This window comes from Aotus nancymaae, unplaced genomic scaffold (assembly GCF_030222135.1).
Source record: "Aotus nancymaae isolate 86718 unplaced genomic scaffold, 86718_ANA_hifiasm-v0.15.2.pri h1tg000036l, whole genome shotgun sequence".
Lineage (NCBI taxonomy): Eukaryota > Metazoa > Chordata > Mammalia > Primates > Aotidae > Aotus > Aotus nancymaae.
In genome coordinates this window covers 35,634,610-35,648,471 of record NW_026988450.1, presented here as the reverse complement: position 1 = coordinate 35,648,471, position 13,862 = coordinate 35,634,610, and the positions used below count along the sequence as shown (strand labels likewise).

The window sequence follows — 13,862 nt, the reverse complement described above, 5'->3', positions numbered from 1 at the left end:
GGCCTCGTGGCCTCCCTAATAGCCTTACTCTCACTGAAGCAACTTTTCCCTCATGGGGGCTCCATCTTCTTAGAGAGGCAGCTGAGGCAGGACAATGGGGCTGACTGTTAGACCAGGCGAGGGAATGGGCTGCTGGGGGTGGCTCCCCTTCCCCAGTGTACATATCATATCTGTGTAACATTTTGTATATTCCGGGGGTAGGGCCACCCGCTGTATCGTACATGGAGGAGATTGGAGCTGGCACATGGGGAGGAGGTTCTAATGATTATTTGGGGCTGGGAAACTTATTTATTGATAGCATGGGACAGAGAAAGGAGGGAGGGATGGGGTCGTGAAGCCCTGGTGATGCAACTCCTGTTTATTTTGCTTTTTATTTTGGAATAAATGGATTTAGCCATAGGAGGGAAAAAAGAAGAGGTGAATACTATGTAAATATATTAACACCTGAGTAGATCTTCTTCAAAAATTATCTGTTGGAAAAGGATTTAGGTGCAATTAGCACATCCTTCCTAAAGTAAGCCTCCCCTGAAGAAATGTTGCTGGCATAATGATGAGGCTTAAAAGAGGGAGAGAGAGTTAAGTGTGGTGACATTTCAAAAATAAGTACCTAATTGTTACCGGTAAGCATGCTGATCCTCATAAGGCTAATGAGGCCAAATTTATTTACTGCTCTAAAGAAGATAGATTTAAGAATCTCTGTATGACATTTCATTTAATGTAGCAAGTTTTAGTTGCGTTTACATTTATTCAATCACAGTATCATAGACAACCTTGAAAGTAAACAGACAAATGTGCTAAGAACATTCTTCCTGGGTGTGGGGTGGAGGTGGCATTTTAACTTAACTGTCTAGCACTTGATGTGTATCTGGCTGTCCCATATAAGCTTTGAAGGAAGTGACTGATAATTGTTAGATAAACGCTACTTCCATGTGCCCAAGTTATAATGCTTTGGTCAATTAATTAAGAGCACTTAGAAAATCCCTTATTACATATAAGTGAAACGGATAAGTCCAACATTCACATTAATTCTTTTGTTTGCTTTTATTTTTTAAATTTATTTATTATACTCTAAGTTCTGGGGCACATGTGCAGATCATGCAGGTTTGTTACATAGATATACACATGCCATGGTGGTGGTTTGCTGCATCCATCACTCCGTCATCTACATTAGGTATTTCTCCTAATGCTATCCCTCCCCAAGCCCCCCACCCACTACTATTCCTCCCCAGGCTCCAGTGTGTGATGTTCCCCTCCCTGTGTCCATGTGTTCTCATTGTTCAGCACTCGCTTATGAGTGAGAACACGTGGTGTTTGGTTTTCTGTTCTTGTGTCAGTTTGCTGAGAATGATGGTTTCCAGTTTCATCCATGTCCCTGCAAAGGACATGAATTCATCCTTCTTTATGGCTGCATAGTATTAGGTCTGAATACTCTAGTGATCTATCACTTGTCACACATTTATTGAACACCTACTATGTGTTAGACACTGTGTTAGGAACTGAGGAAATAAAGGACAAAGAGATGGACCCTACTCTCTTACATAGCTCAAATGTTTAGGACAGACCAACAAAAGAAAAATGGTGGAATTTTATGTTGTGAAAAGGCATGTCCAGGGTGCTATGAGGTTCAGAGAAAACCATCTGACAGAGAGGACCCTTAGTCCAAATCTTGATGAATGAGTTGGAGTTATCTGCACCTTTTGCCTCCATAAGAAAAAAGGAAAAACATGTTCTGAGCTCTAGGACAGCATGGGTAAAGGCATCACTCTGATGCATTTGAGGGACTGCTGAACAGAGTGAGTTCTGTTCTGGGATGCTCCAGGAAGTGAGTGGGAAACAGAAAGTAGAGCTTGGTAAACTCTGAAAAGGCACTTGCATTTTTTTCTTAAAATCATGTGGAGTTGCAGGATTTGACATAAATGGAGATTTTAAGTGATCTGATTTATAGGGATCATCTGGCTGCCACTGTAGAATGGATCAAGGGGAACAATACTAAAGGCAGAGATAGCAGTGCCAGAAAGGAGAGAATGGACACGAGAAAATTTTAGGAAGAAGAATCAAAATTAGCATCTCTTTCCTAAAGTAAGCCTCCCCTGGTTGGATGAGGGCTGAGGGAGACTGCGCAGTGCAGGACCACTATGCAGTGTAGATGAGGATGTTCATAGCATACTCAGAAGCAGGAGGAGGAGCACAGTTTGGCTCAAGGGAAATGAAGAATGATGATGAATTCAGGTTTGGTGCAGTGGATCTGCTGAGTAAAGAAAACAGTGGGCAGTTGCTTACCCATCAACAGCTCAAGACAGTGATATGAGGTGGAAGTAGAGATTTGGTAGCATTAACCCACATGATAATCTCTGAAACTAAATGTGAGTGAGATTTCCCAGGAAGCAAGTATGAAGAGAAAAGAGAAGAGAGCTAAATCCTGAGAAATGTTGGCTTTTAAATGACTAGCCCAAGAATCCAAGAAGAACACTGAAAAGTAGGAAGTGAAGAAATAACTAAGAGTGGCATTACAGATTCTTTGAAAAGAAAAAGTTTCAAGGAAAAAAAAAAAGTCCAAAAAAATTTTTTTTAATGCTTCAAAGGTTTTATTCACCTCTTCATTTCTTTATTCATTCACTTAATAAATATTTATTGGGCACTTAGTATATTTCAGGCACTAGCTAAATATAGTTGCTAAAGAAAATCAAACCTGTCCTCAGATAGATTACCATTTAATGGAGTAGACTAATTTTAAATAAATGAACCAAGAAATATATGTGTCATTTTAAATTAGGATTAGTGCCATAACAGGATGCTAAGTGTCATAAAGGATACCCTGGGTGTGATCATTAGGAAGTCGTTGGTGGCTTTGCACTGTTAGCCTTGCTGAAATGAGAGAAGAGGGAAGAAGCCAAATTGCCACCAAATCGCCATGAGTTAAGGATAAATATGAGGGAAGGATATAGAGTGTGCCAGGTAGGCAACTCTCTTGAGAAGCTTGACTTTGGCAAACAATAGGGCAATAAGAAGAAGAAAACTAAAGCCAAACATTTTTTGTTTTAAAATGTGAAATATGGAGAGTATTTATTGGCTAAGATTGGAAGGAACCAGCAGCAAGGAATAGTTATAAATAGAAATTTCAAAGTGAGAAAAAAAATTGATGAACTTGGCTAAAATTAATTAAAATACAAATATGTTTCAGGTGGATTCAAATGAGCTAAGGAAACACTACAGGAGTTCTACAAAATTTCAGGTAGGTGACTCACAAACAATTTCAAAATTGCTCAAGTAATCTATTACCATTTTGACTTTAAGTCCCATCTATAGATTTCTACAAATAAAGTTTATACACATGAAGTTTTATTAGACAAAGATAAGCCTGAAGTTTTTGCCTCTCAATAATTACTTGATATATTTCCTTGTATGTGCAAATGGGTAAAATGGGTAATTCAACATATAAGATTAAGCAGACAAAAATAAGTTAGTGTCCATATTTAAATCTAATTTTCATATCAATAAATACGGGTTGTATACTTTATCTTGTCTACAAAATTCTAGTCCCCAATTCATGTAGCATGATGTTTATAAGGTTTGCAAAATTATTTCTACTCCTGCATCTTTCTTGTTCTCATATATTCAAACAAAAATTATTTCTAGAAGTGAGTCAATTATTTGGATAACATGGAATCTTCCTTTCCTAAAACATATGTTTTATTGCCCATAAAACATACGTTTTATGTTTTCAAAGTACTTCCTTCTCTAACTCTGAGAAATAGTGAACTCTAGCCTTCCACTTCAAACACACTTCTTTAGTGGCCTCAAAGCTTATTTAAAAATACAAATCCGGGTTTAGGTCTGAAACGATCCCTGTTGGAAATCTACAATGATTAATAACGCTTTCTATTTGTTTTTTATCTCCAACTAATTCTTTTTATTAAAAATTGCCACATAGGCATATTCATAAAAGATCTCTATACTGTTTTGATGAATTCTACAAAGATGATGAATACTCTTTGTAATGCCATAAAGCTTATTCCAAACTCTTAATTTCCTGAGTTTGAATAAGGGCTAAATTAATTTATATATTTAATTTGTGTTAGTGTAATGACATTTTGGTCAATGACATACCACATATATGGTGATGGTCCCGTAAGATTATAAGGGAGCTGAAAAATTCCTATTGCCTAGTGACACCATAGCCATCGTAACATTATAGCACAATGGGTTATTCACCTGTTTGCAGGTGACGGTGGTGTAAACAAACCCACTAGGCTGCCAGTCATATAAAGGTATAGTACATACAAATATGTATAATATTGGGGATAATGACAATAAACAACTATGTTACTAGCTTATGTATTTATACTATACTCTTTATTGTTATTTTAGGATGTACTACTATAATTTTTTTTAAAGTAAATTGTAAAACAGCCTCAGGCCAGTCTTTCAGGAGGTATTCCAGAAGAAGGCATTGTTATTATAGGAGGTGACAGCTCCACCCATGTTTGGAGCCTGAAGACCTTCCAGTGGGCCAAGATGTGGATGTGGAAGACAGTGATATTGATGATCCTGGCCCTGTGTAGGCCTAGGCTAATTTGTGTGGTTGTGCCTTAGTTTTTAACAAAAGTGCTTAAAAGTCAAAATTAAAACATTTAAACATAGAAAAAAAGGCTTATATAATAAAGATATAATGAAAATACTTTTTTATAGCTGTACAATGTGTGTTTTAAGATAAGTGTTATTACAAAAGAGTAAAAAAGTTTTTAAAAATTCAAAAGCTTATAAAGTAAAATAGTTACAGTGAGTTAAGGTTATTTTATTATTAAAGAGAGAATATTGTTCAATGAATTTAGTGTAGCCTAAGTGTACACTGTTTATTAAGTCTACAGTAGTGTACAGTAATGCCCTAGGTCTTCACTCACTCACTACCCACTCACTGACTCACCCAGAGCAAGTTCCATGCCTGCAAACTCCATTCATAGTAAGTATCCTATACAGGTGTATCATTTTTTATCTTTCACGTCATATTTTTAACTGTACCTTTTCTACGTTTAAATATGTTTAGACACACAGATATTTACCATTGTGCTACAATTGCCTACAGTATTGAGTACAGTAACATGCTATATAGTAACATACAATAGTATACTGCAACATACATAGATGCTGTACAGTAACATGTTCCTAGGCTTGTGGCCTAGAAGCCTAGCCTTGTATGTCTATACCATAGAGCCTACATGTGTAGTAGGCAATACATCTAGGTTTATGCAGTACGCACTATAATATTCAGATGGTGAAATCACCTAATGCATTTCTCAGAATATATCTCTGTTGTTAAGTGACACATGACTGTATTTTTGTACTTGGCCATTCCACTATTAGCTTGATAACTTCTTGTGAATAGAAACAATAACTTACTCCTACTTCAACCCCAACATGCTTTGCAAATTGCCTGGCACAGAGTTCAGTGTTAGTCAATACTTCTTCAATTAAATTTTCTACAGTTCAATGAGAAATAAATTGTCTCTGTCTACAAAATCTGTGCCAATGTATTAATCTTAAAATGGCTAATGACTAATGACTGTCTGCATAGAGGAGTTGAGAGGGGAATTGAGCAACTGAATAGAAAGCAAGTAAAAAGATCATTATGATTTGAGCCAAAAACTATAGGTTTTAGAGTAGGATTAGACAGGTCAACAGTTCTGTGTGCCTGTTTTTTTAATTTTAGATACATTATTTTAATTACTGTTCTGTACACCTCTTAACTTGTTACAAAGATCGATACTTGTATGGTAAAATCAATGAGATTTGATGATATGATGCAATTTCTAAACCAATACTTTCAGTTAGTAATTTCTTTATAATAGCTAATCTGGTTAATTCAAGCCAGAAGTTCCATTCTTGTTCAATAGAAGCAGGCTTTGAAATTGTTAGGCAATTAATTATCTCAACTCTACGCTTTCGAGTTACAAGTGGTTTTTGGTTACATGGATGAATTATTTGGTAGTGAATTATAACATTTCAGGACACCCATCACAAGAGTAGTGCACATTGTATGCAGTTTTTGTCCCACCCCCCAACACACTCCACCTTCCGAGTATTGAAATTCCATTATATCACTCTGTATGCCTTTGCATACTCAGAGCTTAGCTCCCACTTATGATTAAGAACATGCAGTGTTTGGCTTTCCATTCCTAAATACTTCACTTAGAATAATGACCTCCAATTCCATTCAAGTTGCTGCAAAAGACATTGATTCCTTTTTACGGCTGAGTACTATTCCATGGTGTACATATACCACATTTTCTTTACCTACTCATTAGTCAGTGGCCACTTAGGTTAGTTCCATATTTTTGCAATTATGAATTGGGCTGAAATAAACCATGTGTCTTTTTCATATAATGACTAATTTTCCTTTGGGTAGATACCCATAGTGAGATTGCTGGATCAAATGGTAGATCCACTTTTAGTTGTTTAAGAAATGTCCAAACTGTTTTCCATAAAAGTTTTACCAATTTACAATCCCACCATCAGTGTATATGTGTTCCCCTTTTACTACATCCATGCCAACATCTATTGTTTTTTGACTTCTTAATAATGGCCATTTTTTCAGGAGTAAGGTGGTATCTCACTGTGGTTTTAATTTGCATTTCCTTAATGACTATTGATGTTGGGCATTTATATAACTTCTTTTGAGAAATGTCTATTCATGGCATTTGCTTAGTTTTTGATGAAATTATTTGTTTTTTCCTTGCTGATTTGAGTTTCTTGTAGATTCTGGATACTAGACCTTTGTCAGATGCATAGTTTGCAAATATTTTCTCCCATTCTGTGAGTTGTCTCTTTATTCTGATGATGATTTCTTTTTATGTGAAGAAGCTTTTTTAATCAGATCCCATTTATTAATTTTTATTTTTGTTGCATTTGCTTTTGGGCTTTTAGTCATAAATTCTTTGCCTAGGCCAATGTCCAGAAGAGTTTTTCCATGGTTATATTCTACAATTTTTATGGTTTCAGGTCTTAGATTTAAGTCTTTGATTTATCTTGAGTTAACTTCTGCATAAAGTGAGAGATAGGGATCTAGTTTCACTCTTCTATGTGTGGCTTGCCAGTTTTCCCAGCACCATCTATTAAATAAGACGTCCTTTACCCAACTTATGTATTTGTATGCTTTACCAGTTGGCTGTAAGCATTTGACTTTATTTCTGGGATCTTTATTCTGTTCCATTGGTCTATGTACCTACTTTTATACCACTACCATGCTGTTTTGCTAACTACAGACTTGAAGTCTGGTAGTGTAATGCCTTTAGATTTGTTCTTTTTGCTTAAGATTGCCTTGGCTGTGAGGGCTCTTTTTTAGTTCCACATGAATTTTAGAATTGTTTTTTCTAATTCTGTGAAAAATAATATTGGCATTTTGATGGGAATTCCATTGAATCTGTAGATTGCTTTTGGCAGTATGGTCATTTTCACAATATTGATTCATCCAGTTCATAAGCATCAGATGTGTTTCCATTTGTTTGTGTCATCTATGATTTCTCTCAGCATTGTTTTGTAGTTCTCTTTGTAGAGATCTCTCACCTCCTTGGTTAAGTATATTCCTAGGGATTTGTTATTGTTGTTGTTGTTGTTTTATAGTTGTTGTAAAGGGATTGAATTCATGATTTGCTTCTCAGCTTGGTCATTTTTGTATGTGTATTGGTGTGTAGCAGTGCTACTGATTTGTGTACATTAATTTCATAACCTGAGACTTTATGGAATTTGTTTATCAAATCTAAGAGTCTTTTGGAGATGTCCTTAGGGTTTTCTAGGCATATGATCATGTCATCAGTGAACAGTGATAGTCTGATTTCCTCTTTTTCTATGTGAATGCCCTTTATTTCTTTCTCTTGCTTGATTGCTCTGGCTAGGACTTCCTCAACTCTCTATTTTATATGTGTGGCCTTACAATATGTTCTTAACTGCTCTTAATTGTCTTAAGGGGTCTTAACATTTTAAAATATACCCGATTCAGACCATGTAAAATTTAATAAAAATGAATAATTATTTTACATAAAATGATTTCTTATTGTTGTTGCCATCAGGAAAGTATGAAGCATGACATTGTCATTTCATAATGACCAGGGTAACATAAGGCCAAAATAATTTTAATACACGACAATCTTTTTAAATTTCTTAGCTGTAAAACTACTTTCAATACCTTCTCCCATTGGATCTGCTGAATAATTGCAAACATTATTGATTTCTTTTTTCTCCTCTCTCTGCCTGCACAGGCTCTGATAGATACTGTTAAAGCAGTTTATTGGTAGCAAAATAGTTCAAAGTAGACAAGAGTAGAAAGTATTGAAGAGCCTAAATGAACCACAATATAATCAACTCTGAACACTGGAGAATTGGCTGAAACATAAAAATATATCACTGCAATGAAAGTGCAATGCTTTCAAATAAAATCAAGAATGGACTTGATTTTTAGTCCGAGAGCCCCATGCTAAAAACACCATTAAAATGTATTTTAACATTAGCAACTATTCCCATTGCATATGTGACAGCTCAATAAAAATCCCAGTAAATGCAGTGCCTAAAGAGAGATCAGAGGCAAGGAGGTGGAAGTGAAATACATTGGAAGGAGGCTACAAAATAGTTTTCACAGTGCTAATATGCCTTAAAATGACACAGTACATAGTTAATTGAAAGCAGTGTTGGATCAAACAACAAATAATGCATTGTGACTGGTCAACTTTTACATACATCAATGTAAATCCATCCATTCCCAGAAAGGCATGTAAACACAGCGTATTTGTGAATGTGTTCTTTCAACAGTTGGATGTGGCATCAATAATACCATTTGATGTTTGCTACCTCTTCTTTGGGTTTAATCCAATATTTAGAGCAAATAGGATGCTAAAGGTAAGATAAATATATTTAATTGCCTTTTTCTTATAATAATAGAAATCTTGAAACAATTTAAAGTATCTTAAAATTACCAATATTCTTAATTTTTCCCAAACTCTTCTCCATCTTTCTGCCCTCATCAATGCTATGATTTTTTTAACGAATGAAGAAAAAATGTCTACTGGTGGAAGTTGCTCTTGGTTGTGTTCATTTTGTATCTCATAACAGGTGCATTTTTATAATCTAAAATAGGGATGCTTTTGTACTTCTGAATTTAACTATAATTACTAATGAATATTTTATACATTTTGGTTTTTTGTTCTATTTGTCCTTTTTCAGTTGCTGAATGCATGGTATACGGGATGTGAAATTAAGAGGTTAGGTCAGAATACCCTAAATTATCTTACTCATCTTAAATTATGTAATTCAAAAAAAAGAAATACAAACATACTTTTACATCACATACATGCTTTCACAAGTGAGTGCCTACTTTCACATCACATTTACTTACATACTTGAATTCAACTCAAATGTTTGTCAAGTGGAAACTAGTTAAATATACTGAAATATATTTTTATTATTTATATAATAGAACACTTTGTAGCTTTTAAAGAAAGAAGAGGAAACTTTTTATGTACTGATATAAAAAGACTTCAAGATAAGTTGTTAAGTTAAAAAGCTAGTTATAGAACAGTTTATAAAACAATGCTATCTTCTGTGTAACAAAAAGGAAAAATATTCAATTTTTCTGTATTTACATAAACACTGAAAAGGTATAAAGAGAAACTCATAAAAGTGGTTACCTGAGGTGGGAAGGGAAAGCAGGAAGGAAAATCAAATGGATAGGGGCAAGAGTAAGAATGAGACTCTTGAAGGTATATATTTCATACTGTTTTTGAACTATGTGAATGTATTATCTATTCAAAAAGATTATAAGACATAAATACTTTATAACCCATAGCTTCATTGGATACCTAAAAAGAATTTGAGAGTCAGAAATTGAAATTTCATGTAAATCTTTAACAATAGCAACAATATATTTCTAAAAACAACTTTCTTAAAGGGATCACAAAAGATTTTTATAAATTTTAGTTAATTACCTCTTTTGCATCTTGGGAAGACAAGATAACATAACCTCTACCACCAGTGGATCTTGACAACAACAATGACAATAATAGTTGCAGCTGTCTGATGAATACACACAAAGGCTACATACTTTGCTAAAACTTTATATTCATTATCTCCCTGATTCCTCCCAATAACTTCATTTTAGAGACAAGGAAAATAAGAATTAGCGTGGTGCAGAAATCTGTCCAGACACACTGCAGATGAGTGGCAGTGTCTTAACTCTACCACATATATATCTAACTCTAAATTCTTTATTACAATCAGATTGACCAGATAGGCCTCAGGCTGAAAGGGTTTTCTTTCTCTGCTCTGATATTTTCAACTTCAGAGGTTCTTTATCCCGCATTTCCAAACATCTGAGACAACTCTAGAGACTTCTGGTTTGACCATGGAATGTGAAAAATAAATTGAGGCATAACACAATAATGTTCCAAATAATCCAGTGGTCAGGCCATCTCTTATCAAATTTCCAGTCTCACATGGAAATTTCAGAAGGTACCTGCTTGGAGATAACCAATTTTCAGAAATACTTAGGTTTCTATAGATTTAGGAGTTTATCTGGCATTATGATAAAAGCTTATAAAATGCCAACTCTTCGTTCCCCATCTCTGTAACCCTAAAATGTCCAAAAGCCCTCTCTATCCATTAGACATTTAATTACAGGAGATCCTGACAGTCAGCATTAATCTTCTTTTCGAAGCTTCATAGTCCATTCATTTTACTTATTTACAAGTATCACTTTAATGCACAATTCTCTAGGATAAATATTTAACATCTAGATGTCTCCAAGTTATAAATGAGAAAACAAATGAAGAAAATACATTTTCTTTTTAGTGAACACTTAAGCTAAATTTAAAATCATGCCTTTGTGCAAACTTCTATTAAGAGCACAATAAACAAATTACCACACACTAAAATTATCATAATCTGAGTGAAGAAGTTTTTTCCTACTTAGGAACTCTGTAAAAACAAATCCTTCGTGTATATTTCTAGTTAAATATAGATACTATATATATATATATATACAGATATTATATATATATATACAGATACTATATATATATATACAGATACTATATATATATATATACACACACTATAACATACACTATTTTTAATTCTAAACGTTGCATTGTAGTCATATCTACGTTGGGCAAAATTTTTAACTAAGTAATCTCTACGGTCCCTTCTATCTGTAAGAGTCTATGATTTGAAGCACATTAAATATATTAACTCACATATGCACACAACCCTTTTGGGGGGCATCTTTTCTCACTGACCTCATTTTACAGATGAGGAAACCAAGGCATGGAAACACCGAGAGCCTTTTCCACAGTTACACAGTAATAAGTGGCAGAGATACGACTGGCATTTGGCTCTGGATTCAATACTGTTCTGCCTATAGAAATAAAAGAGGAAGTAGTGGGTAGGAGGGCATGCAGGCAGTAAAGGTTGAGATAAAGGTAGAAGGAAGCAGGAAAAAAACGGGAAGGAAATAGTAACCCTGCCTGCATTAGATGCACATAAACTCATTGTATCTTTGAATAATGTCAAGAACAGCCACTGCTAATACTTATTGAACTTTAAATTTTGTTTAAGCAAATACACATTTAATGCAATTCACTGAAAAATAATGCTAGTGTTGAGCAATAAGACTTAACATCTATTTATAACTTTAATGCACTATACTTTCCCTCTTTTATTTTTTTGGAGAGTGTGATTTTAATTGTTGGGAAACAGAGTTCTACTATATGCTTTCAAAAGAAAAAGCAAAAAATGTTTTTTAAGTTTCATTTTCAACAAACATTAAAAATAAGACTATAACTAAAGGATAGCAATAAAATAAAGCAAGAAGCTCTGGGAGTCTGATACCGTGCTATAAAATGTACTGCCCAGAGGAAAATACCACTAAATGAGATCTTGGTTTTTTTAAAAGACATATGAATAAAATTATTTTCAGTAATAAATAAAATCTATTTCATATAATTTTATTTAAATAGATATATTTAAGACTAACATGCTTTTGGATTTCTTTTGCTTTTCTATTTAGTACACTTCATTTTTTGAATTTAATCATCACCTAGAGTCTAGAATGGACAAAGCATATATCTACAGGTAAAGTATAACTCAGTACACTTGGGGGAAGGGGAAAAAGCAATGGTACATCATTTTTTTACAGAATTTGGCAGGAATATACTTCCTTCTTCAAGTAAAGGGTATAATTTCAGCTTTTGGCTATATAAAATATAGGACTATGTTCTAGAACAGATGTGGATATTTTAAGTGAAATGAAGTATGAAAATCATATCAGATTTTGGAAGAGTACTGGACTAAGAAAATAGGACTTATTATCTGCTTCTGTCAAAACAAGTACAGAAAAACATACTCTTTTGCAAATTGACTTTAAACCTTTCTCAGGATAATTCATTCCTAATCTGAATTTTATTCGTTTGTTGTTCTAAACTTTACTTTCTCTGAGACCTCTAGTTGCTGTTCGTCGTAGCATAAAGTCTCATGAGACTTTTTCAGTTAAATCAGCATAGTGTATTTTATGGGACTTAAACTGAAGAGGTGACCCTTGAGGCATGTCTTTCACGGAGTTGACTCACAACATCTGTGAAAAGAGAGGAAGCTTTTTTTTTACACTCTGTCAATCCCAGTCAAGACATTGCCATCAGAAAACATGCAATGGTACCATCACTTTATACTGTACTAATGAGAGTTAACAGTTCACAGATCCAAAGCAAAGGGTTCACTGGAGACTTTAAACAAAAGAAAATGTTAAAATAAGCTGTATTCCAGAAACAACGTGAATTCTTACTTTGCATCTATTGCCTCTGACAGAGTTATTCGAACAACTGGATACCTGCTGTTTATTCTGCATGTTAATGCCTGTGTTTATTACTGGGCTTCAAACTATGAAGGAATTGGCTCTACTAGATGGGTGTATGATGGGGAAGGAAACAAGTAAGTTCTAATTTTGAAAGAAACCTTTATTGATTGTTTTTAACATTCTGTTTCATTGTATGAATTTTTAAGAGCCAGTGTTTTTGAAGCTGTCATAACCCATTTAATGGATGGTAAATACTATTTGGCCATTAAAAAGGATAAGATCATGTCATTTGCATCAAAATGGATGGGACTGAAGATCATTATCTTAGTGAAATCAGCCGGACACAAAACAGTAAATATCACATGTTCTCACATTTATGTGAGAGCTAAAAATATTGATCATATGGAGATAGAGTGTGGAAAGATAAATAACAGAGACTCAGAAGGGTGAGTGATGGGGAGAGGAGAGCATAAAGAAAAGTGGATTAAAGGATACGAGCATACATTAAGAATATATCGAATGTTTGATAACACAGTAGGGTGACTATAGTTTCAAAACCTGTATTGTACTCAGGTAATAGACACCTTGAACACCCTGACTTTATCACTATGCATTATATCCATGTTACAAAATTGCACAAGTACCCCATGAATTTGTCCAAATAAAAAATTTTTTAAATGAAAAATCTATTTAGTAAGTTAGTACATTTTTAAGTGAATGAGCATAGAGAAGAATAGAATAGAAAATATCAGAGTCTGTCTGATAGTAGGGAAGTGTGTGTGTGTGTGTGTGTGTGTGTGTGTGTGTGTATCCTGAGTTGGCCAGTGAAATGCACTTTTTACTCTGGATTATGATTTTTAAGGTTTGAAAGCCTCTACTTTAGATAACTGAGCAGTGAGGTAACTTTTAATAACTCCGATGCTGATTGTTAGTAATGAACAATGTTAATTATTTAGAGGGCAGATGCAGTGGCTAATTAGTTTACCAGTGAAGGGTTTTATGGGTTTATGACTCAGCTATAACCACTAAC

At 34.3% G+C, this 13,862-nt stretch overlaps 1 protein-coding gene across 1 annotated transcript in view; it reads left to right on the top strand.

Annotated features, from left to right (window-relative positions):
• CNGB3 (cyclic nucleotide gated channel subunit beta 3) overlaps window positions 1–13,862 on the top strand; it is a 161,353-nt gene that overhangs the window by 80,053 nt on the left and 67,438 nt on the right. Inside the window, exons 7-10 of the mRNA XM_012471030.3 lie at window positions 3,182–3,232; window positions 8,800–8,886; window positions 12,050–12,114; window positions 12,844–12,966. Coding sequence (XP_012326453.2) covers window positions 3,182–3,232; window positions 8,800–8,886; window positions 12,050–12,114; window positions 12,844–12,966 — 326 coding nt within the window. The remainder of the gene's footprint in view (window positions 1–3,181; window positions 3,233–8,799; window positions 8,887–12,049; window positions 12,115–12,843; window positions 12,967–13,862) is intronic.